General features: G+C 30.2%; 1 protein-coding gene across 4 annotated transcripts in view; it reads left to right on the top strand.

Moving 5' to 3' along the window:
• The window catches only part of LOC118189317 (uncharacterized), a 102,170-nt gene that overhangs the window by 32,478 nt on the left and 43,131 nt on the right, over window positions 1-26,561 (top strand). For all 4 annotated transcript variants that reach the window (XM_085817274.1, XM_035359902.2, XM_085817273.1 and 1 more), the window contains exons 2-5: window positions 5,089-5,212; window positions 11,159-11,416; window positions 13,289-13,523; window positions 17,319-17,463. In XM_085817274.1, coding sequence (XP_085673400.1) covers window positions 5,128-5,212; window positions 11,159-11,416; window positions 13,289-13,523; window positions 17,319-17,463 — 723 coding nt within the window. In that variant the 5' untranslated portion in view covers window positions 5,089-5,127. The remainder of the gene's footprint in view (window positions 1-5,088; window positions 5,213-11,158; window positions 11,417-13,288; window positions 13,524-17,318; window positions 17,464-26,561) is intronic.

Raw genomic sequence — 26,561 nt, 5'->3', positions numbered from 1 at the left:
AACCACTGAAGTTTTAAAATTTCCATTTATTATTGCGATGTATTATTTACGTGTAGTTAATACATAAATTGTGTTAATAAAAATGCGCATTGCTGTATAGATATACTTCAAGAAAAATACTAATTTGCATACAACGGAATAAGATGATAAAAGGTAGCATGAGCAAATATTTTGTAAGATACTTCAGCGATCTGAGTCATCTAAAATATGCTTTTAAAAGACTTTTATTTACATAAGATTTTTATTTATTTATTTATATTGCCACAACTAGAAATCATCTATGCGTGGAAAAATCAACAGGTACAGTTCTTGCTGTTTAGTATACAATAATGTAGTTTTTAATGGCATTTAAGGCACCTGTAGGCCAAAATTTCAGTTGATTTCCTATGCGCTCGGGGCCGTATTCACGACAAAGCTCTTACGAAGTCGAAGTTCTAAGGCTAATCGTTTTTGAATTGTGTGAGATACATATACGTACGTACAGACGTCACGAAAAAAATCCTTTTGAACCCATTTTTAAATCCATTTTACAATCCGTATTGGAGAAAATTTCGCTTTTTTCTGTCAGTACATAAAAATCTCATGGAAATAATATATTCAAATTGATTCTGAAAAGATAAAAATGTATATGTTGGTTGAAATATGCTACCCGAAGTTTTTCGAGATTACAATACTTCCTTTATTTCGTAAAACAAAGAGAAAAATATCTTAAGAAAAATATTTGAAAAACGAATAGTACTATAACTTTTACAAAATGTGCCAGAAATGCATACGGACATGTTAGGAGTAATAGACAAGTTAAAATCTGCATTTCATTTCGAAATTAAAAAAAAAAAACTACCAAAACAGGGGCGTTTTTTACTTTAATTCTGACAGGAAAAGCTAAAGAGTTAATTAGACGAAATTAAAAATTTAACGTTCATTCTGTTTAAAAAAATTATCAACAGTAGTTAAAATTATGAAACAAAAATTTTACATGTGAAAGAAAAGATTTGAAAACTTCATTTATTCAGTCTTCAAAAATAGGCAGCAGAAGTTAAAAAGACGTGAAGACAACTTTACATGTACATTTAAAAAAAAAGATTTCAAAACTTATCATCATACACTTTTCGAAAATCATCAGCAGGAAGTAAAAATATGTAACCAAAAATATACATGTATATTAAAAAAATAAAATAACACACATATTTTCACATTTTGCTGCATGTTACAACTTCAGTTACTGTGCTGCCATTAAGTGTAAAAAAGAATGTGCTATAGTATACAGTATATATCCATACGTAAATCTAATATATAAAATTCTCGTTTTACAGTGTTTGTAACAATACTCCTCCGATTTTTATGAAATTTTATATGTATATTCGGTAGGTCTGAGAATCGGTCGTAACTGATCAATTATCACTTGATCAGTTATCCCTCCCCAGGAGTATACCGGTGTCAGTTCTCACCCAGTAAACGGCATGGAGTAAGGATGAGACCGAAGCCGGTCTCTTGTCTTTCTCACACAATAAACCTTCTCTCAACCCTTACGCAGTTTTCGGCCGTTATTATTGTTTGTGCATCGATCGTAGTAGTGACGTTTACAATTATGATTTTACTATCTCAGTGTAACTCTCATTTTATTTACTATATTCTCAAGTTACTATATTCTCATATTTGTTATTAATTTGAAGGACTATAATTATTTATTGCTATTTTATTAATAGTTAATAAAATTATTAATTTTGAGTGTAGTTCTCACGTTTAGTTAAGTAAGTGATTTCATATAACCTCAAAAGTACTCAACACGTGTCTCGAGATCCCGCCAACAACGGCTATTGTGTTACACGTATAAATTATTCTTATACATTTATTAGTTTTATTTATTATTTATTAATTTAGTTATTATTAAATAATTTTAGCAGCAAAAAATGTGGACGTCAGCAATTTGAATCTCAAAGATACAAAAGTTGTTGCTTTTGTATCCTGCTAAATGATGTCTGTTGTCCTCGGTGTCATACAAATCTATTGATACAGTTTGCGATGCCAACGAAGCTGTGAATTATCCAACAGAGTTTTTGAACTCATTGAATTTGCCAGGCATGCCACCGCATAATTTACAACTGAAAGTTGGATCCCCGGTTATTTTGCTTCGTAATTTCAACCCACCACGATTGTGCAACGGTACGAGATTAGTCATTAAAAAATTAAAGAGAAACGTTGTCGAAGCCATCATTTTAAAAGGCAAGTTCCGAGGAGAAAATATATTACTACCACGAATCCCTATTATACCCAGAGATGTGCTAATTCAATTTAAATGTCTTCAATTTCCAATTAGATTGGCATTTGTAATGACTATCAATAAGTCTGAAGGCCAAACGATGTCTGTTTGTGGCTTGGATTTGAGAACACCATGTTTTTCACACGGACAATTATACGTGGCATGCTCTCGAGCGGGCAAACCATCCAGTATGTTTGTGTTAGCTAAAGCTGAGCTAACAAAAAATATTGTACACTCTATTGCATTAAGGGACTGATATTGTTTTTAGTGATATTGTCATAATTAGTGATATATATAGTTTTAAAGAATAAATTACAATAAATTAAAAACATAAATGTTTGGTGTTTTGTTACTTTTATATTCCGTCATTGTTCACAGCGCTCCATGCCTCTTTCACTCATATACCACATCCTCAAACACTTACAATAAGTTAGTTATTTTTTTTTCTACCAAAATGTTCCCTAGAAATAATTTATATGGCAAAACAACATTTGACGGGTCATCTAGTTTGGTATAAAATTTGATGAAATTTGTTGCCATCTATAAGTATCTACTTATAGCAGTACTAAATAAAAGTCTTGTAATTAAAGTTGGAATCTTCTGATATTAAACATGATGAATTAATAATAGTATTAAAAAGCAGTATACGGTTTTACCCTGTCACAGTTTGCTGTTAGAAATAAATATATCTGTGTAATTTGAAGGATAAACAAAAATGTATTTCGTTTTGGAAGGGCAACAGATTGCAGAATTAGAAAATTAAGCGGTTGCTAATAAAAGGAAAATGCCCACCACATTTTGCATTTTATATCTAATTATGATACCTTAAATAATATGCATTTTTATGCAGTTTTATGCACTATTATATCTTTACTTACATAGTACCGTGCTTAAGCTTTTGATGTCCTTAACAACGTCACCGTAAGCGTCATGCGTGTACACATTTGTCATCTTCAGAGTCACTCCTTTTATTTCCCCATTTGTCTCGCTAACTCTCAGGAAAGTGGCAGTCGCCGTTAATAAGGGCTCAACTTCCAAATTGTTGTCCCCGCCATTAAATACGTCAAAGGTTAATGTACAATAAAGGCGAAGTTTTGAAAAGATTGCTTCAAAACTTATCACAAACTCGTTCGAAACATTGTCTTTTAATGAAGATCCAGCTATTTGAGATTAAAATGATGCCTGATCTTTTCCAGCAATTAGCAATCATTCTAGTATCTTTGACAGCTTATCAGCAGTTAGTTATTAATGCCAGACTCTCCTTAACGTTAAATTTATTTTTTTTAATTCCGATTAATATCGATTGAATTCTATCGGTCAGCGGGCATAGGTATATTGATTCGAGTTTCTAATTATTCCTCATTCTGACGAGTTATGCGATACAACTGAGTAGAAAATATTTATTTTTGATATTTTCTCTCTGAGTGCAATTAAACTTGAGTAAAATTTGATAGCAAAAATAATAGCACTCTTTTTCTTTTTCGTTAATTGTTACGGCTTTAATAACCATTCCGTAAATTTGTTCGTAATTATTCTACAGGTATTTAAAGTTCCATAGAATTGGAACAATTTAGACTTTACAAAATATCTTTAAAACACAGATCTTAAAGTTCCGTTTAAAAATATTTAAGTTTAACCTTAAATATTATAATATATATATATATATATATATATAGATAGATTTTATTTAAAATGAAGAATATACAAGGAAAAGTTTACAGATAAAATTTCTGTGGCAAATAAATTGAAGAAAACGAAGATAAAAGGAAAAAGAGAGAAAAACATTGAACATAAATTAAGATTTAGGATAAAAAATAATTTTAATTAAAATTTAATTTAATTATAAAGTAAAAAAATAATTTATTTAAATTAAAATTTAGGATAAAAACTAAATTTGTCAAAATTTGAAAAGGAAAACACTAATAAATTTTGAAAGAACAAGTGAAATTATGTTAGTTTAATAATAATGTTATAATTAATAACAATGTTAGTTTAATAACCTATTTAGCTGTTATGCTTTCTTTTTCTTCTCGACTTCTGTAACACTACTTGGTGCATTCCAGAAGTTCAATACAATTTTTTTTTTTTTAAATTTCACTAAGAGACATTTAAGTAGCGCCGAATCTTAACTGCAAAACTGTCAACTGAGTAAGAATTTTTTTGCCGTTGAAGGAAGCTGTTTATTGCTTTGGATTGCTCTCGCGACGCCACCGTTGTCTGTCAGTATTTACCTGTGGGCAACTTAAGGGTTGAATTTGAATGATGAATAAGCTATAGTCAAATCAAGACTCTCTCCAGGTATCTATTTCAAGGATTTATTAAATTGAAAATATTAACTAATTTATTAACTATTTTAGTCCAACTATTTGTAACTGTTTGCCTGCTAAAAGTCTTGTGTTTTAATTTTTTTGAAGCACAAAGCTATAAACAGTTGAAAAATAAAAATGTTATTAATTGGCAAACAGCTATATGCTAAGTTATTATTCTTTAACTGACTATAACTTGCCTTAACATTCACCTAATCAGGTTGTTTGGTTTAAATCACATTGGCAAATGTTGTGATGAGTACTTTATAAGTTTTATTAACTTAGAAGCCAAACAACAAAAATCAGCGTTATATTTTCAAATTTTCACAGGACTAGTTTTGATGGTTTTACTCAACCATCATCCTCAGCTGCAAAAGCACACGCTGATTTTTGTTTTTTGGCTTCTAAGTTAATATTTGTTCGCCGTGTTATTGTACTTCATAAGTTCATTCAGTTATTTATGAGAAAGAGTTTAGCTTTTAATAAATGAATGTAATATATATGATATTCATATTTTTACAGAATTTCTTCTTTATGCTTTTCTGAATCTTACTCAAGTAAATGGAACCTCACACAATTCTTATAACAACATTACTCGCAGGAGCTGTACTATTCACCCTTGGAAATTTAGAATACTTCCAGAAAGGTGAGAAAAATATCCTAACACACAATGATTTTGTAGTTAACAACAAGTATTGCTGAATAACTTTCGATGAATTATTTTGTAATACATCTTCTAATAATTGCCTTCAGTATTCCAATTTGCTTCGTAATATTGAAATTTATCACAGTTATAGAAGAATGTTTTTATATTTAAGATTTTTAATACACTCAATCCCAAAATTACTTTCTCATTGCTCTGAGATTGTATGTAAACAATATTTGCCAAGTTTTAAATCCGTTTTAGAAAAAATGATACCAAAGCGAAATGTATAACTTTGTTCCTTTGAAAACAATTAAAACGAAAAAATACCTTAAGAATTCTTCGATAAAGATACTATATTTTTGATATAGGAGTGAAATTTAAAATTATTTATGGTGGATCGTATAAATCATCGTACAAAAAAGATAATGCGTATGTGTTAGTAGCTGCTAATTATTCACTGTTATGAGAAACTAAACTATCTAATGTAACCCATATAAGCTTAATCAGATAGTTTGAATTTAAGAGAAATGAAGCTAACATACACATCAGAATTTGACAAAAGTTTATCTTCTTGAGAGAGTAAATTGTTCTAGAATTCCAATTTTACCCTCTAAGAAGAGAATCTTGAATCAGATTCTTTCAACATGCAAAAGCTCTTCTCAAGAGCTAATGCCATTCTACGGTTGAATTTCCCCTAATTTTAAAATCTATTATAATAGTTCAGCGTAAGACAACAGAATAAAATTAAAAAGATGAAAGATGAAGATTATGAAAAATATGTATTACATTAATTTTAACATGAGATTCCAATTTTAGATTCCATCAACATATGTTTTATCAAATATGAGAAGAACAAAAATTCGCAGATTTATATACTAAGGAAGGGGAAGAAATATCCAAGAATCTTTAGAAACAATAAAAGTGAACAACCCTTGAAGAACTAGAAAAAACATAGAAAGGAGAATTACCAAGCAAACTTATTGAAAACAAATGCTGAATAATAAGAAGAAATAGAAACGCCCTTAGAAAAACCTAAAGGAGAGCAAATGATTGGAAGCAATATACAGCGCATTGAAATATTTGATTACGTTATAAGATATTTCTTTCGTTTTCTTAGCATGCCTTCGTGGTGTAGTGTTTATCACGCTCGGCGTGTCTTCGAGAGGTCTGTGGTTCGAGTCCCGGCGAGGGCATTGCTCATTTTTCACATTTCCTGCTTCCAAAAATCCCTATTGTCCCTACAACGTATCTTAGAGATCTGTCAAAACGTAAGTACATTTTTCAAGTTAAAAATACGATTAATATAGCAGAGAACATAATTCTCGAAACTGCCTTACGTATTATTGCTTAACTGTTTGAATTATGTGTAACTAATGGAATTATATTTGTGAGGTTTATCTATGCATTTTTAAATAATAGTTCATTTTAAGCTAGCACTTATCTATTACTCTTTCACCACACTCTCTCACCCATTTTGCATTTCGTGAAAGAATGTAAATAAGATAGCAAGAGTTTATTCAGATTGCCACATTGTGCTGTGATTATTAGCAGCGCTGAATGTTCTAGCCATTAAGCTTTGACTCGCCGGTTTACTACAAATCAGAGCGTTTCCTGTGCGTTTAAGTTTTATAATCTTTTCCTGTGAGTATAAGTATAGTAAACGGTTAGGCTAATCTACTACACCTTGAAATTATTAGTTTTTACGTTATTCTGTTAAGTCAGAAGTGCTTGGTCATTTTTTATGTTTGAATAAAAGAGTCTTATACACTCTTCTTCTAATTTCTGCTTTGTTTCACAAGGCTAGAGGATAATTCTTCAATAGTTCTTTCAGAAATTTATGTTCCCAAAGAAACAGAGACTTTACACATTAAAAAAGTAAACAGAACTCAGATCTTACAGCGATACATTTTATATGGTTTACAAAATGAAAAATAATGAGCTGCAAGAAGATGCTATACAATTACTTTACAATTAAATTTGCATTAACATATTCAATGTTCTTTATTCCTAAATAGAAGATGAAAACCTAAAAATTAATGGAAAATTTGAACAAAATTAGAAGTAAAAGAGACTTTGAAACATCGTATTGAAGAGAAAAGAAGAAATGTCTGTAGCTAAAGTAAGTAGTACTGATCTGCATATAACGGAAAGAGATTTCTCTCAACATTCAGAAATAAACCTTCAGAGTATCACATATTTTCACATTGCATTATACATTTTCTACTGGAATTATTAGAAATATTTTCCATATACTAATAACCGGCGTGTTCTGTTTAGGTTATTACAGCTGAAAATTATTCTTTTTTTACTGTTTTACAATTTTTCGTTTATGTAGTCAACATACTTGTCTAAAATGATCTGTAATAAAATATTCCTCTTCATACTGATAGTATATTTTGCAGTCATGGTTCCATAATATCCATAAAATTAAATATTCAGCATTATTATTGACACAGCCCATTCCAACATGAGAATCGCCTTCTGTGAATTAGAAACATAGTAAGCCTAAATGATTCACAGCAAATAGCCAGCTACTGACTCTAGGAGTACGGTATTACTGCACTGGCTTTCAAATGTCTCGGATCTCAACTTTTGTGATGTAAACCGTAGGTGAATTTGAAAGGCCTGTTTGTAGTGAAGAATGTGTTTCTGTGGCTAAGCATCAGTTATAGGTCATTTCGTATTAGTTTAATTTAATATACGAATAGAGTAAAACCAGAACAATTTTCCTTTTGCGCTATATTCAATTGAAGCGATTTTGAAGTCCAAATATAGATCAACACGCTATTGATTTAGTAATTTAATTTGATATTTCAGTATATTAATTTTCAATACTATCATTTATTACAAAACGAAAGATTTTGAATAAATAAGATATGTTTTTGTTTTGTAATTTGTAGCTATTGGTAGCTTAGAGTGCGAGAGAAGATACAGTCGATCGTAAAACCTCTAACTGAGAATTGTTAGAGTTGAATTAACTCTAAGATTTTTAAGTAACAATAAATGACAATTAACATATCAGATTTTTGTTTTTTAAAAAGTAAATTCTATCACACATCTAGCTTTAAAAACAGAAATTCTACATCCTTTAAATGTGAAACTTTCGATTCTTTGCTAGCTGGTTAATTGAAAAAAATGAAACAACGAAATACTTGTTAAGTTCAATAAAAAATTATTTTTACAATTATGTAATCTAGGCAATTCTGTAATAGCAAATTTAGAGCAACATTAAATTTTAAAATGCAGTAGCTGTCCATAGAATCTTGAATCATATTTCTTATTTATTTTTCTCTAAGAGCATGTCAATATGAAACATACTCATGTCAAGACTCCCATTGATTTTCTTCTTGGAACATTTATAAGAATCATAAGAGATAAAACTTCGGGAAACTGAAAGATAGTGATAGAGATGAATTTACTTTTCTCCTAGGGCTGTAAATATTTTCTGTTTCAAATTTCAGTGTCGGTAACTGTCTTAATGTAATGTTTATCGCTATGGTGAGTTTTTGAATACTTATATGAATGCAAATTTTATTTCTGATGGACAAAGCATTTCAGGTTTTGTTTACGTTAAAGGAAAAAGAGCTTCTTTTCAATTTCATTTATTCATCTTGATGAAACAAACTAAATTTGTTAGATATTGGTATTATTAATGCACAAATTTAGATGTAGTTGAAAATAAAAATAAAAATCTGATATGGAACACACATGACTTTCTGATACGGCCTATTAAATTATACAATTTGTTACAGCACTTCATTTAAACATAGTTTCTCGAATTATTCTAACTTAATTAATCGATCCCTCAAGTTGAAAAGGACACCATAATTGCAGATTTGAAGGCCAATATCCCAGCCAATTTTAATCGTAAGGAAGTCAATCTTGTTATAATTTTATTTTTGCATAACATGTATTAAACGTTTCCAAACTATAGGAACCAGGAGACCGAAATTTACAAGCATTTAATTCAAAAGTTAAATTTCGTCATTTGTGTAAAATATTTTTTTTTCTAAATTTGGCCGATTAAGGGAAAAAGGAACGCCAGTTAAGGGTTTGTAAGACGGATAAGGCGGTGAGTATATCTATATCTATCTATCTCTCTATCTCTCTATATAAATACACATATGGTTGTTACTGCCAATTGCAATAAAAAAGAAACTGCACAACTAGAACTAGATGTAATAGCAGTCTTGTATACAAAATTTCAACGATTAATCGTTTTTGAGTTATAAAGAACACTTTTGAATTTATTTTAATCCATTTTACAATCTACTTTGGAAAATACAGTCCTTTACTCTGTTCGTACCTATAGATGTAACGAAAAAAAAAATCATCCAAAGGCATTCGAGAACAGGCAAAAAGGATATTTATGTTGAAATATGATACCTGAAACTTTTCGTGGCTACAGTACCTGCTTTATTTCGTACAAGAAAGTAAAAATGCAAAATGATTTGTTTTTGGTTAATTTTTGGCTAGATTCTAGAGCACTGGATTCCTGTATGAGCTATTATATGAAAAGAGAATAATCAAACTTTAAAATATTTTAAGTAGTCCAGAGTAATGAAAAGGTAAAGATATGTTGGGGAGGGGAAGGAAAAAAGCATTAATCTGAGGCAAATGTTTCGGAACGAAGCATTAGCAGTCATGTTTTAAGTCTTAAAAAACACGTTTAAATTACTAACTTAAGCTACAGCACAGATATATTTTTTCATTTAATTTCAGAAACTTAGACAAGCTGCTATACACATTATTTTTTGATGAACTAATTGAACATTAAATTGAATGAATTTTTAAAAAATGGAATCAGTAGATGTATTGGAAATAAGCATGCGAAGCTATCAGTTTTGTTGGTGCAGGAAATACGAAAAATCAGCTGTCTCCAGGATAAAAACCACGGATCTTCTGACTGCTAGTCGAAAATTCTACCACTTACAACACGACAACATGCAAAAGGAAAGGCTCTAATTTCTTACAATCTCCATGAATCTCGAATGAAAAGAGACGAACGAGACCAAGTCAGCCAAATCTAGGTAGTGACAACTAATCGTCCATTTAATGAATAACCGTCCATATCCACCACATCTATTTTAACCGGATATTACTTGTACATTTTGAATTTTTTGGAGAGAGAAACTATGCTTAGTCGAGACTTTAAACTTATATCTTCCGATTCCTAGATGGACATGATACCGCATGCACCACGAAAGCACGCACAGGGGAAAGCGATAAACATTAATAATCTGCTTCTTTACAGGTTTTCTAAGTGGACTAACTTGAGCTATCTAAATAGCTTCTAATTATAAATTCTATGATAATCTGAATTATTTAAAAATTATCAACTGTCAGTTATCTAACAATTCATCTAATAGTCGAAAATATCACTGAAATAGATTTATAAAGAAGCTTGAAGCTAAATGGAAATCTGAACTACACGTAATCTTAATTTCGTCCAATTTCTCCACCATAAAGTTTATAACTTAAGTTGAAACTATTAAGTTTTATTAATTTAGAGTTAATTGCAAGAGTGGTTTTAAAAAATATCTAAAAGATTGAATAAATCTCAAAAAGCTAAAATACGTACTGTAATTAAGTCACAACGAATTCTGTAACAACGAATTCTTACTTATAATTTTAGAAGTAAATTAAGAATTGTGAATCAGTGTGATCAATGGGAGTAAATTCAAAATTGTGCACCAGTGTGATTAATGGGAGTCAATTCAAAATTGTGCACCAGTGTGATCAATGGAAGTAAATCAATGAAGCTAAAAACGATGTAAAAAAATTCTACTATCTTCGATCTATTTATCTGTATTGAACAATTTCTGTATCGAATATTCTAAAAGAATGCCAGTTCCTTTTCTTTACAAAAGAGCCATCATAAATTATAGTGTTCATGATATCAAATTTTTAATGTAATGACATGTTTTTGAAAATTCTTTTCTATAGTTGAGATCAGCAGAGATGGTTGGGGTGAAACCAACAACAGTCACAGAAGTACAGCTGTCCTGTCCGGAGACTCAAAAGTTGATATCAACGAATTTCTTATTGGTGTCATAGAAAATTTCAGAGAAGACATGCTGACTGGTATTCCCGAACTTAAGGTACCAATTCTAGACCCTTTTAAAGCAAAAAAACCATTAAAAGTAGATGTGGAAGACAGTAAAGCTAGTGTCCATGGAAACTTTACAAACGTACTTGTAGAAGGTAAGTAAGTGTCTAGCTTAAGTTTTCATAATCAATACACAAAAAAGTTTTGGCTTAATAAGTGTTAAAAGAAGTATGATCCATGGCTTGACTCAATAATGTGGAATCAGTAAATATCTCAATTGAGTTTTAAGTTCGATTTCGTATATCTTAAGATATTTAAGTTCCTTTGATAAAGTATACAGACATTAATACGAAACACTCTTTCAAATATGAAACTCTGCCGAAGAAATGATACATTTTCAATTATTTCTACTACATATTTTAATGACTGTTTAAAAGATTTTACTTTTTTAGTACTTTTTTCTCTAAAAGAGATATATAAAAAAATTCAGTTAGCAGAGAAAAGGAAGTGGAGAGTATGATATACATTCCCAGATCACTGGTTTAATGACTGAGTATATTTGAAAAATTTAAACATGTCAGCAAAAATATTTTTAAATATTTATCAAGTAAAATAAATATTATTTATTGTTATTATTGCATAAAACGTTTGTAGCATACACATATGAATCTGCATAATTAGCGAATGTATTTTAATCGATGTATTTGTTACTTAGATTAATAGATGCATTTGTGCTCGCTTATTGCTTACTAATTGCACAAAGTTATGACTCAGGCTGTTTACTAAAATATATTAGTATTTATAAATAGCAAGATTAATTTATTCCTATGTAAAAGTACTTTATAATCAAATTATTTTCACTGTATTATTGGTATCTGATAGAGATATTGTTATTTTCACTTATCCAGTAAAATCACATCCTGGAATTCGTTAACGCGATCATGCTTCGGAAGTTATCAGCCGACGGAAAGAAAAAAGTATAGAAAGAATCTTATTGATTTCAACATGCGGATTTTATGTCCCGTCAAAATACAAATCCTTGCGACTTCGTTTACAGAATATATTTTTGCAAGTCTCGTGTCGAAGAAATTCAGTAAAAACATGTGCAGCTACACACTGAATAATTAAATCATTTCTTTATTAAATAAGTATACAAGTCACCATGGGGCGTTAATTTACCATGGAATAATATCATAGAAGTTTTTACACCTTCCCATTTTGGTTTTATGAATCTTACATTGATCATATAAAAATTTCAATTTGTTCAATGGCAGCATCGTTCTATATCTCATGTGGTATTAAATCTGAATACGAAAGACTTGTTTTGAAGATAATTTTATTAAAAGTAAAGAAAATAGCTGCATTTGGTGGTGGATTATGATGCTCTCAAGTTTTTTTCCAGTACATTAATTTTATTCGATTATTTATATACGTTTTTACAGTTCTACACAAATAATCACAAATACAAAAAATCCAAATGAATGCTTTTTTTTCCTTTTTTAAACAATATTAATTGTTGTCAAATTTGCGAAGAATGACTAGCATACACTTTATTCAGTTGCTAAATTTGTAAATAATATCCAATTTTATATTGCAGTTAAATTTATAAGAAAAATGTTAAATATCTTGTTATCATAATGTTAAACTGCTGGGTATCGATCTAACGGATAAAGTACGATGCTGCCATTGTAATTTAAAGCAGTAGAAGTTGTAAGGAACTATTTGAATTTGCCATTTGGTTTTATAACATTTTTAAAATTAGCTGAAGTTTAATATAGAGCGTGGTCTATGAAAATCAGGAAATTTTAAATGTAAATATGCGTGTCAAGTTTCAGAACAAGAAAGTTTAAAACACAGAAAATAGTGGAATTTATTTTTCCAATAATGTTTATATTAGCAAGAACATTGTTTTTAATGTTTCAGGTTTTAACAATAAATCTATTTTAGAGATTTTTAAATTATAAACTGAAGTTTTCAGATTGTTGAGTTTCTTTTAATGTTTTTATATGGCTCTTCTCTTTACACAGGTTTGTCTGGATTTGTTCTCGATTACCTACGTGCAGACCTTCAGAATCTCTCCCTCCGATTCAATCTTACAATTCCATGGATTAAAGCTGTTGGCAATTACTCGCTAAATGGGAAGATAATAAAGATAATTCCGCTGCGGGGAGAGGGAGAATTTTGGGTAGAATCTTTCAACTTGAGTGTTGCTGCCAAAGCTTCCATAGACAACAGCGACGAGAACCATTTACAACTTTCAAAGTAATATATAGGTTATATTTACTGAAAATAACATAATGAAACTTATAAATTATTTAAGAAAGTGTATAATATTTATGTGGCATTTTCAAACAAGTGTTAAAAATTAATATGTATGCATTTTTCAAACTAAAGCAAAGCCAGTTATTTCGCTCTCAGATTTGTTACCTTTTCAAACAATATCTAATGCAGACAACACCAGTTTCCTTTTTGATTTTATTGAAATCCCGGAATTACGAATTCATTTTGTAAGATGTTTGTTTTCTTTCACAACCAGTTTGAAGTTAGCCTTCTTATATACTCAATTTTTACATCAAGCGTTCTCATAAATAGCACTTTAATGTATAAAAAAGCTGTGAGATAAAGTTGGTAAGGCAGTATAATTATTTTTTATAAGTCAATTTCATTGAACTCCTAGCTATCTGTATAACGTCAAAAAGCATTATAAATTCAATTTCAAAATATCATAGCCACCATTATTTTCTTCTCTCCTTTCTAAAGTGACAATTTTCAACGAACATGTGAAGCGAATAATTATTGAAGTTTATTATCTTAATTTTTAAGCTTGGTATTTATTGTAATATTGCAGAGCTCTTTTTTCATTTAAATGTACGAACTCCACTTACACCACAAATATTCAACACTTACAAAAGAGATCTTTGATTAAATGTATAATTTATACTAATCCATTATTAACCATTAATTAAACATTCCATGCAAAAATAAAATCAACAAAACGGAGACCAGCAGTTTAGATTTCACAAAAACAGATAAGTTGATTGGTAAAGTCCCTCTGAACATTTTTTAAAATAATTTTGCAGTCGTTAATTTAGGGCCATCAAACGTAGGACAGGAGATTGTACACGAGTTCTTCAAAAGCAATTTTGTATTCTGTTTGTTGCAGATCTTCTTCTTGGTATAATGTAGCTTTTAGTACTTATTTGAAGAAGAGTTTAGTTTAAAACCGTTTCATGCATGGGTCTTTTAAAGCCTCTCATAAGATTAGTGGACCTAGCTTGCCTCTTAAATGACGAAAAAAATTAAAACTATTAAATAAAAAGGGGAAACATATACTGAACAGAAAACAATCATCTCTGAGGTCATAAAGGGAGAAGATTCTGCCTGTATAAAGCTAGCGTTGCTGGGTATGACTGGATTAGTTTTTAGTGTTTAAGGTTCCAAACGTAATTAAAGCAAATATGGAAGAGTGGCTGTAGCAGCAGGAATGAGAAAGTCTGCAGAATTAGGCGAAGTCAAAAATTCTATATAGTCAAATATAAAATTCTGCATAGTTAATAATTCTGTATTTTTGGAGGAGGAGAGGGATAATGAAGAGGAAACAGAAAGGATGGCTCATGGTGAAACATAGGAAAGCTTATGAAAGGGAAGAAGCAGGGATGAAGAAAGCTATTAATAGAAATAAGCTGAGATCAATTGCAGTTAAGATACTTTTCCTGCGGTATTCTCCATGTTAACCGAAAAAATATCAACATGGCTTAAGAAGGGAGGTGATATTTAATAGATTTCTATATGTGAAACGGAAAATATATTTTAGTTTTGTTCTTACTTTTATCAAACCTTGTTTTAAATAGTATATTGCATGTCGTTTCATTGAAACTCTTAACAGCTCATTTTTATAGACATATATTATCATTTTAAAATTGCCCATCATTTTAGATTTTCTGTACGTAATTGTACATTAATAGCAAAGAAATCAGAAGTTCAATGCGTCAGTTTAATACTGGTGACTGATATTTCCCTAATTGATGCGTGGATGCTGGCTATGCTTCTCAAGAATAGATTATCACTTACTAAACATTTATTTGTTAATTTTATTTTGACGTTAGGAGCATTTATAGTCTAATACTCTTGATTTTATGTGCCCGTATTGTAGTATTAGAGTAACATTTCCTAAATTAAATCACCCATGAAACCTGGTAAATTTACTGTTCTACTAATTGATATAATTTTACATGGCACATGACTTTTAGCATATTAGTAAACTTCTGTGTATATTTAAATCCCTTTGATTGCATTGTTGTAATACAGCATAATGTTTCATTAATTTTCTAATACAGGCTAATAATTTTAAAGTGTAATTTTGTGCAACTGAATTTATGGCCATATATTTTGTATATGATAAATTATTTCTTGTACAAATCTTGTAATTGTGAATACAGCAACTCCTAAATTCAAAAATAACTCAATTAGAACGGAAGGCGTAGGCATAAATGCTTTCCAAGAGCCTTGAATGCAATTTTTATCACCGGGCTAGCGATATATGGCAATTTCTTGCCAAATTGGTGAATTTCTAGAAGTTACAGGAAAACGCATTTTCAAAGCTCTAAGCTACCCCTAGTTTCCTGAAGCTTTCCAAGCCCATGCCAAACCATATGAATACGGCTTAGATAGCCAGAGATATGTTAGGTAATAGTTTTCAAAAAGACTCCGGTTCAAAGAGAGTTAGCTTAGTTGCGTTTTAGAGATTATGCTCAAAGCAATATAAACAGTTTTCGATATTTCTCGTTCTCGCGTGTATTACCTGCATTTCCAATAAATTATTTTCAGTTATTTATTTTGTTATGCTTTGTTGTTAGTTACAATAAATTGCCAAATTCTTGCTGTTCATCTGTGATAATTACTTAAAGAGACATTCTTGAACTCTAACAGAATTTTAAGGTGTTACAGTACATTGCTGGTAATAAACTGAACAATTTAAAAACAGTATATGTCTTTTTTATAAATAATACCAAAGTTTGATCGTTAAAAGACTTTTTTAAAAACTTGGTTCACATTCGGATTATTTTCGATTCTGATTTTCCAGAATTCTTTTCTTTTATATGAAATACCTAGGCTTAAACTTAACTGATACGTATTCTAATAAAAAAGTTTTGCATTACGAAAAGGAATCCTTTGATTTTATAAACTGCTGAATAATAAGTATATAAATTGTCAATAGTCATTCAAAAACGCATCTCCTGAAGCACACAGAGAAGAAATTTCCATTTCTTCAAGTGAATACTATGGGAATGTTACACCTGAGAACATCAGAAGGACTTATGAAGACTTAATGAACCCTACGATGATGTGAGGCTAAAATACTTATGCTGAAGAAATGTTTTTGATACTTGGAATTCAGAATAAAATGTTTTGATTGGATGAAACACTCTGAAATAGTTGAAAACTGATAAAAGGGCTGAATGTTTAAGAGTTCATTAAAATAAATTCACGGAAAATAATACAACCAATTAAAAAAGCGGTGTCTTAATATTTCGAACTTAATTGTTTTCTCTTTAGTACAATGGCTAAGAAAATAAAAGACAGAAAGAAGATATATCTATATTTTAAAATTCACAAGCCTAGAATTCTTTTTTTTTTTTTTTCCTTTCATTTCTAGCTTCTGCTAATGAGTAGTTCTTTCTCTCACAACATGAAGTTTTGGAGTTCCTGCGATGCAAATGAAAAACATGTTAAAATGAAGAGTCTACCAAATAACAGTATGATGTTGTTATAAAGAAAAAACGTCTTGTTTACCAATTAATGTTTATCAAAGTATTCAATTTGTAGGCTATTATGTACCTTTCAATGACTTCTTAAACTTTGTCTTTCGAAAGAAAATTTTTGCCCCAATTAACTCAGTTCATTTGTTCCCAACGTAAAAAAAATACGGTTTTACAATTCAAATATGGAAGGTCTATTATGAAGTAAACATGCCTGCTTTATTATTTTTTGTTACCTTTACTCTTCCTTTAAATTGATTTTTTTTAATATTGTAAAATATCTTTTCATTTATTTAAGGGACTTTGATGTAGAAATGGATTTTGACAAAGTCCAAATGCATCTGGATAACTTTTTAGGAGGAGGCCGATGGACAGAAGTTTTGTTGAAGATTCTTAACGACATAAGTAAAGATCTTTTCAGGAAATTCCTTCCTCTGCTAAAGGTAATTTACTATTGTATCTATGTAAACCTTTTCCGAACTTGTGCTTATCTATTTAATTAATGAATTACTTTAAAGGGAAATAACCAAGTATTTTCTTTCGAATATAAAACAGAGCTTTGATTATCCAAACTCATTAAAGGATTTTTAAATAGGCAAGACACTAATAAAGTACGAAAAGAAGATGCAGATGCAATAAGCAAAATTCTTTAAAATATTTCAATGCATCCTTTCTTACTCGAATATTTAATTCTAGGATTTCCTCAATACGTTTACAATCACCATGTAATATGCGTCCACGCACTACAGTTTCTAATTCCTTTATGAAAGAGCTGTTTTATTAAGGTTTTGGGGGATCTCTATAATGTTTTTTTTAGTGAATGAATCTTATTAAGACATTTCAGATGCAAAACAAAATATGCTTTCAAGTAAAGATAAATTTACAACTAACAATTATTTAAAAATGTTAACAACTTAGTGACAAAGTTGGAGAGGATATCGTTATATCTTTCGTGTTATTAATTTAATTAATTAACTAACTATAAATAATTAAAAAAGTTAAACAACAAATCATTATCTGCGAATTATGATGAAACTTAAATGCAATATACTTCTCTTGTTTTGCTGCAAAATGGAATTCAATATCGGAATTAAATGCTTATCTTTTGAAAACAAATTTCTGTTTAGTTGAAATAAACAATGTTCGAAAACAAACTATTTTATCACTTTGCCATTTTTTGTTAAAATATGAACTTTGATTATTCTAACAAATCAGTTCTTGGAACCATTCCCAGTCTCACTCAGTTTGGAAAATTGAGACTTTCCTATATTCAGATTTTTGAAGCTAATTACAGTTATATTTACATAAAGAGAGTCCTAAAAATGTTCAACTTCTAATACTTTTTGTGCTTAACCGTTTGTGCATATAGGTCTAAGTAAGTTGAAAATGTAACGAGATGAGTATTATAGTCATACATATTGTTAATTAGAAGTTAACACGAAAATATTATTATTAATAACGAAAATAATATTATTAATACAAAATTAACGAAAATAATATTATTAATATAAAATTAACGAAAGTTATAACGAAAATAATATTATTATTATAGTTATTAAGGTATTAACAAAAATTATTACGAAAATAATATTGTCATAGTTATTAAGATATTAACGAAAGTTATAACGAAAATAATATTATTAATATAGTTATTTGTTTAATCTAAAGAACATGTGAATAAAATAAACTAAGCGTAATAAGCCACTTTCTTGTTTAGTTATTAGAAACGTTACTATACTCACCCCGCGTTGCTCTAAATAAGACAAAAGGAATGCCATGAGAAATTTCAGTGCAATATTTCATAAACCTGTTCAAGTACTTGTTTCTGCAGCCAAAATTGTTCTTATCCAGTTTCAGATTTAAATTTCAGCTTTTCATTTGTTCGTAACTCAATAAATTCTTCTTTTAAGTCTGCAAAGGCTTCTGAAATGAAATGGGTCGAAAAACGAATCAGGTGCATCTATTTCTAAATTAGTATCTTCAGATCGTTTCTTGAAATCCAATTTCAGAGCTTTCAAATGCTAGCAATATCTTCAAGTACATCTTCTTCATTTTTTCTACATTTGACATATTTGGAAATAAGCTAAATTCTCCCAGTCAAAGTTTCTTTATGCGTTTGAATCTTTGCCATTAACGTATAAATAAAGTACGTAACGTAAATAATAGTTTTGTTTTTTTAGATTCAGGCCATTATTTTGGAACTGAAATTTTGATTCATTGAATGCATTAGACAAATATGTTAGACACGTTAAATATGCTTTTGAATTTCTTAAATCTGCTTTTAAAAAGACATCTTTGTCTTCCTTTATCACTCAGTTGAAATGTTTGAATAAATAGCTCATTGACAGCCAGTGAAAGCAAAAGACCGAAACCTTCATCGTTTACCGTGAAGAGTTGCTCAAATAATAAGTCACTCCAAGATTTACCTTTGATTTTATTCATTGTTCCCATAACGAAATGAACTAACCTACGTAAGAATTTATTTAGACTTTTTGTTACTAGATGTTGCAATACATAAGACATTGTGTGACGAATGTATCTTACACCTTCGCTTTCAAATGTGTTCTCCTGAATACCAAAAAACACCTTTCGTAATACGAAAGGGTGATCCTTCTTTAGCATTAATAAAGTTCGAGCAAACAATAAATCATAGCAGATTGTTGACCCATTTTTAAGTATATATACGGGGGAATGTCATCATATCTGTTCCGTGGAAAAGTTAACTCATTATTGCAAAAAAAAAAAAAAAAAAAAAAAAAAAAAAAAAAAAAAAAAAACTATTAAAACTACTAACTCTAAACTTTGTACTTACATAATCAAAACCTTTAAAATCTAAGGGACATCAAAGAAAGATATCCTCCCTGGTGTTTTGGTAGAATCACGATTAATTGACAAAAACAAAATTCGAAAATGCACTTCCACAACAAAATCCTTACCAGGCTATCTCTCACTAAATGAAAACTAATTTAGATCTCCAACCTGAAAACACATAAATTTCAGTACAAAATCTAGAGATAGCCTTAAACCTTTAACATTTCAAATACCACACAGATCTCTTCAAACACCTGGGAAAGATACAAACTCCCAATTAAGAAGTTTACTCAACATAATCAAAATAAATTCTGTAAACAGATCGTATAGTCACCAACACTAAAATTGATTTTTTTTTACTACCGCAATATAATTACCCAGGTTCGGTTGAAAAACCATGTTTCCGTTAGGATCACATGGGTGACCTACAGTAGACCACAATTAATACACACACACACACACACAAAAAAAAAAAAAAAAAAAAAAAAAAAAAACATACAATATTAAAGATAATAAACACATTTATTGACAATTCCCACACATTATAATTTAAGATAGCTGGCCAGACTACCCTACAAAATCTTTTAAAGTTACTCATAGTTTTTTTTCCTATCAATCTCATATTTAACATTAATCCATTAATACAAAAATCATAGTGAAACACGTCACAGTTCTTAATCATTTAAACAGGAACTCAAGATGATTAAACTCATTTAAAAAGACTAATTTAGAATAAATCATATTGAACATAGCACTTAAACATTAAAACAAAGATTCACTTCCTCCAATTAGTTCAATTAACTTCTGACTATTAAACATTAAATAAAAAATTACTTTCTCAGTTAGAAATTTGGTAAAAATATTCAATTTTTATCTACTTAACATGTCAACTCTTGCTTTAGTATTAAACATTTCCAAATTTAAAAGGATTATGCATCAAAATAAAACCCCAATGAAAATTAAAAGTCACTCACGAAATCGGCGTACCATCTTTGAGAGACTCAGGGAGCTGCCCCGATCTAAATTACAAATCCCGAAACAATAACTGCCAAATCTTCATCGTTATTTTCCGGAATCGGAGCCTTTTCATAGTTCCAGTTTAAAGTTTTCAAATTCCTCCGTTAAGCAGCACTTTCACTCAATCAACTCAATCAACCACTGAAAGAGGTCGACACTGGAGACAAAAGACCAAAGCAGACCTCAGGCGATGACGACTTTCCATATTTCCACTTTTTCTAAAGCAAAATAGATACTCCAGTACGAACGAGCAGTTCAGACTGTTCCACAAATGGGAAAAAGAAACCTCAGCGACGAAATTGAAAATAATAGGCCGCAAGAATTGCCGCCGTCAAACATGTCGAGCACCCACACTGTCTCGGACTCTCCGTACCCAGAAATCTCGGAGATAAAAACTTAACTGTAAACCGCGGTCGACCACCGAAGAACCGCCGCGTTTTTCCTCCGCACCATCTCAGCACCTGACCGCGGCCGACCCCGTAGGGGCCGCCGTCAAAGTAGCAAACCCCTAATGCTCCAAAAACCCTCTTAAAAATCTTCTCTAAAAATCGCTTTTTTTTTCAAGTCCAAAAAGATCCCTCCCTTTTTTCGTGCAACAGCTTAAGAAACCTCGGTTTACACTCTCCAAGAAACGCCTCAAAATTACTATTGGTTCAAACAACACTAAAATTAAAAATTTAGCCAATCTTAAGGAAACTCGGACTCCCTTTCGCCAACTAGAAGAAAGGTAATAAATCGCCACTGAAATTCTCAGAAATTCAGAACTTTCTACAAGAAGACAGACCCTTTCTTTCCCACGCAACAGAAGAATGTTTCCAACCTATAACTCTGCCAAAAATCGCTGCCCCTTAGAACTATTCGCGTCTGAACGAGAAAAACACGTGTTTTCAACCCCTGCAAAAAAAGGGGAAAATGCAGCTGGACAGTGACCTCTAACCTCCAAGGAAGCCGAATCGTGAGAAACGGAAATACACCCGCGCCCTTTTAACTGTAACACAATTCTGCCAAACTTAAAGGAGCTTTGCCGTAAAGTTTAACAATATTAAATATTATACATTAATTTAAAATAAGCTCAATATAAATTCATTAATCACAGTAAAATATTATAATAACTAAGAATACATTATGCACAGTAAAATAACACGCAATAATTATACACAACAAAAAATACATAAGAATTTTCCATAACAATTCCCCCACGGTACGGAAAAAGAAAAATTTTGTTTTTCAAAATTTTTCCACACCTTAATAATTACACAAAAATTATGCACAACTGCAGAATATTATTACACACCTGGAAGTAGTCACGGAGAACAGTGATAAGTACACACAACTATTAAAAATTTACCTACACTTAAACCAACGAAAATGAAAATTCAACTAAAACATTTAAATACAATTCAATTTGTAACTACAAAGACAGCAAGAGTGAAGTGTCACTGATACCTTTAATTACTAACTTGGTAACACAATGCTCATAACCAGATACAACCAAACAACTAGTGAGTAAATAAATAGAAGCATTTAATATCCTAACCAACAACAGAAGCAAACAACATGAACCAGAAAAGTTTATCAGCAATAACCTCTAAACTGAAAGGAAGTACAAACACGCAGAGAGAAGCTCCAGAAGCGGAATTCAGTAACTTGACCAAAATCTAAGCCAAAAAAAATCTAGCGCATAACTAGAAACAAAAGGAGAAAAAAAAATTTGAAAACTTAACTTGAAACAGGAAATGAAAGTTCGGACCAGCCGAATAAATTCCTAAACGCAAACCACTTTGGAGTCACGCACTAAAACCGAAACTAAGAAAACTCTCAACAAGCGCATACCACCAACAGAGTGAAAACCAACTAAATAAACCCGGAACTTTAAAAAAATTCTTCAAAGAGCCAAAGAAAATTCAAGATAAATGTAAAGAATCAAAACTCAATAATAAATTAATTACCCCAAAAAAATCTAGACAAAAATTTGTCACCAGGACTACGTCAAGACCGAACCGAAGCAAGTTAAAGAACATACATAAGAATTTTCCATAACAATACTGAAAAATAATACAAATATATTTCTCACTCATACGAGCTGATTTTTAGCTAATGCTCTTGTAATTAGAAGTCTTCGTAGCTTTACTCAAAGGAAATTTTCTGATATTTTATACCACATTGGTAACGCAATATTTTAAGAAGACTAAATAAAACCGTATTTCAAACAAACAGCACCGTATTGCTTGTAATTTTAAGGCTGAGAGACGGTAATAACTGAAATAAAACAAAACAAAAAAAAAAAAAAAAAAAAAGGATTAATAATATTTTTTAGGAAAAAATGGATATTGCTTTTCAATCTGATAATATTCAGACTAAAAAATTTCAAAGAAAAACTTTTGGTACATATCAGTTTGGGGTCCAAAGATTAACTGCTAAGTTTGGCGGTGCTTACTGTCAAATTATGTAGAACATCCCGAAACGTAAACAAAGCCAATTTTTTCACCATCCATTCTCTAATAATAATAATTCGCATTTGAGCTTTAAGTCTGTTTTAGAGATATTTCTTTAGTTCATGTGTCTTTATGTGCATCTTCGTGAGATAAATCCAAACCTAAACAAACCTAAAACCAAGTAATAAGAATTGTGAAATTGTCTTTAATTTTGAAGTTATACACTTTTCGAGGGGGAGGGAATTCAAAATAATAGCAGTTTTCAATTTATCATCAAGAGAAAACGAAACTTTTGCATTTTTCTAGAAAAGGAATATTTCGTCCTTTTCCTGAATTTGCGAAACGAGAAGGAAATGAAGTTATATTTCACAGCGGAAGCCGTAATGAAATTCCTTCCCTTAAAAAAAGGCTTTTCATGGGCAATCAACAGTTGCACTGTTGATTGATAATGAATTCGTACGGCAATATCAGATTCGTCCGTCTGTCTACCATCTTGAATAGTAGTATGGCAATATAAATTGACAATATAAATTCTGGGATAGCATATTCGATACGATATTAGCTGCTGCTGTTATTTATGGTCATCTAAAAAGCAAATTGTATTTTTTAACTAGGAATTTGTATTTTTCAAAAAAAAAAAAAAAAAAAAAAAAAAAAAAAAAATTAAAGTAACGAAGACTACACAAAAATAAAGAATTAATGATGACAACATAGGGTACATCTGGTATCAATGTTGGGGGATGACCATAAATCTCTGAAAATTACAGCATCTTATTATTGAAAGGCAATAGAGTAAAATCTTATATTAATGTACATTTCACAAAATACTTATTCTAAAATATTCGATTCGCCCTGCGAATTTTGATAATTCTATATTAGTAACTGCAGCAGAGAAAAGTGTTGAACTTCTTCTGAAGCTGAAATTATTGAAATTTAACATATGTTTTAATAAAACAACGGTAGAAAATGATATTGCTCAAAATTACAGCACAACCGTTGAGATTACCTTGCAAGAGGTAATTAGGCATTTTAAGGTATTTTATATTAATTAACCATTTTTCATGATTTGAATCTTTACTATAATTTCTTCCTTCCATTAGCCTTTACCAGCATAAAATGATAGTGAAGAGTATTTAAGGCGAGAGATTTGAATGTTTTAGATATAGAGCTTTTGGCAGCATTATTTTCTACGTCCCAGCTATGCCAGTTCACATTTCAGCATTAAATATTTGTTGGCTGACGTTAAACAAACCAGCTTAGTTCGGCCAAACTGTGTAGTCTCCGAAAACGATATTTTTAATTTTATAAATTAAGCTTTATGTGATTTTACTACTCCCGTGATTGTACGCACAAATAAATGGTGCCTTCTGTTTAAATTCGAATTTAAATAAAAAGCCAATTTAACACCTTCTCAGGACATTGCTGTATTTACATAAAACGGAGCAATAACCCGCTTGTCAATATAATAGGGTCTGAATGACAATTAATTAGTTACAGTTACTATTACACAATTAGGAGTCTATAGAGCTCATGAATTATAGGTTATAAATGTATAACATATTTTATTTTTAATTAATTCTACACCTGTCTATCATTTAAGAGAAAGCAAAAACCGTTTTTTAGAAATCACGGTCATTTCTAGCAATCAGGGCATTCATATTTTATTCCACGGCCCCTTTTTAGCAATCACGGTCATGCCATAGCTCTGAAAGTTCAACGTTATGAGTCAGAAGAAAATATGTGCCCTCGCTCAACGGCTACCATTTTCTCTGATTCCATTTATAGTGTTTGTAAAGACTGTAGTAAATATTTAAAATATATTTTGTGCCTACTTTCAATTATTTCATAGATCCCCTTCTATGCATTTTATTAAGGAAACATTCAATTTTAATTACCTATCGCGATAACTCCCTTTGCTCACATTCTGAACGGTATATATAAAATTTTTGGTGTCAGCCTTTTTACCTTCATAGATGTAATTACTATCACCCTGTGAATTATAAAGTATGATAAATATAAGTAAGGATCTCTCACCGAAGAAGGCAACTAACTGCACCCACTTATAATCGCCAGTTTTTCAAAAAATAAAATTTACTGACGAAGATATGTTAATGTAAACAGTTCAAGTTTCAGACATTAATTGAAATATAATGCCATGCTATTAATTTAGGACCCTAGCCGTATTCTTCTTAAGTAAATAAGCTTCTGAGATTAATGTAATCTGTTATATGGTGAATAACATTTTCAGTAACTCTAAAGAGAGATTTATAAACTAGCTTATCGGACAATAATTTGCTCAAAGTTTTAACAACGCGTACAGTTCAGATGGATGACACTAATTGATTACTTCCACATGATCGAAAATAATTAAATTTAATAATGCTGTTAACGAGTTTAGTAATATTTGTGCACAGTTTAATATAATGGTGTTTTGAGATGTTGATTGTATTAGTAAATGGTGCTGTGTATAATTCGTGCTGTGAATAATATTTGTAATTGTTTGGGCTATAATATAAATTACAGATTTTATGACCTGTTACGAAAGGTACTTACAGATTGGCTATTGTGATTATAAAAGTCATGAATGCGTAGTATAAAACTTATTTAGAAGTACTTCAAGTATAAAGAACATTTTTCGACTGGAGTGAATCATTCTGAAAGTCTACAAGGGGAAAAACGTATTTATAAATTTTTTGTTTCTCTTTTTGCTTAGAAGAGAAAACGATTTCCTATGTTCAGAATTTTCAAATTCAGAAGTAAATGATGGATCTATAATATCGAAGCGATCTTGCTAAAAGTTAGTTTTTCATCAGCATAACAAAATCATATTAGAACAAATTATGTTTTATTACAAAATTTTACAGAAATTACTTTTATAGTTTAACTGCTGTTAGTTTTAACGTAATTACATTTCGAACACCATACGTCATTACAAAATTTGATTCAGCTTCCTGTGTATGAGATTATCTCCATTAAAAATAATTTTAGTGTGAAAAGAAATATTTTAGTAGCATACCATTTGCAATCGCTTTTTTATTTCTTAATTTTACTCTAACATTATTGTATTTTTCATTAACACATTATTATTTTCTAATTACACCATTTCATATTTGAAAAAAGAAATACAGAAACAAATGCTTGAGATTTTAAACAATAAATACCGAGTCTTAATTTTATTTAACGGTAAGAATTTTACATACCGTAGATGCGCACAAGTAAATATGGCTCGTCAGATAGAAAAACATTAGATTTCAGTTTTTTTAAGCTTACGTATTCGA

This window comes from Stegodyphus dumicola, chromosome 5, assembly GCF_044657685.1.
Source record: "Stegodyphus dumicola isolate Sdum_Otavi_A_Nest chromosome 5, ASM4465768v1".
Taxonomy (NCBI): Eukaryota; Metazoa; Arthropoda; class Arachnida; order Araneae; family Eresidae; genus Stegodyphus; species Stegodyphus dumicola.
Note: the sequence above shows the minus strand (reverse complement) of the source record. Positions and strands in the feature narration are given on the sequence as shown.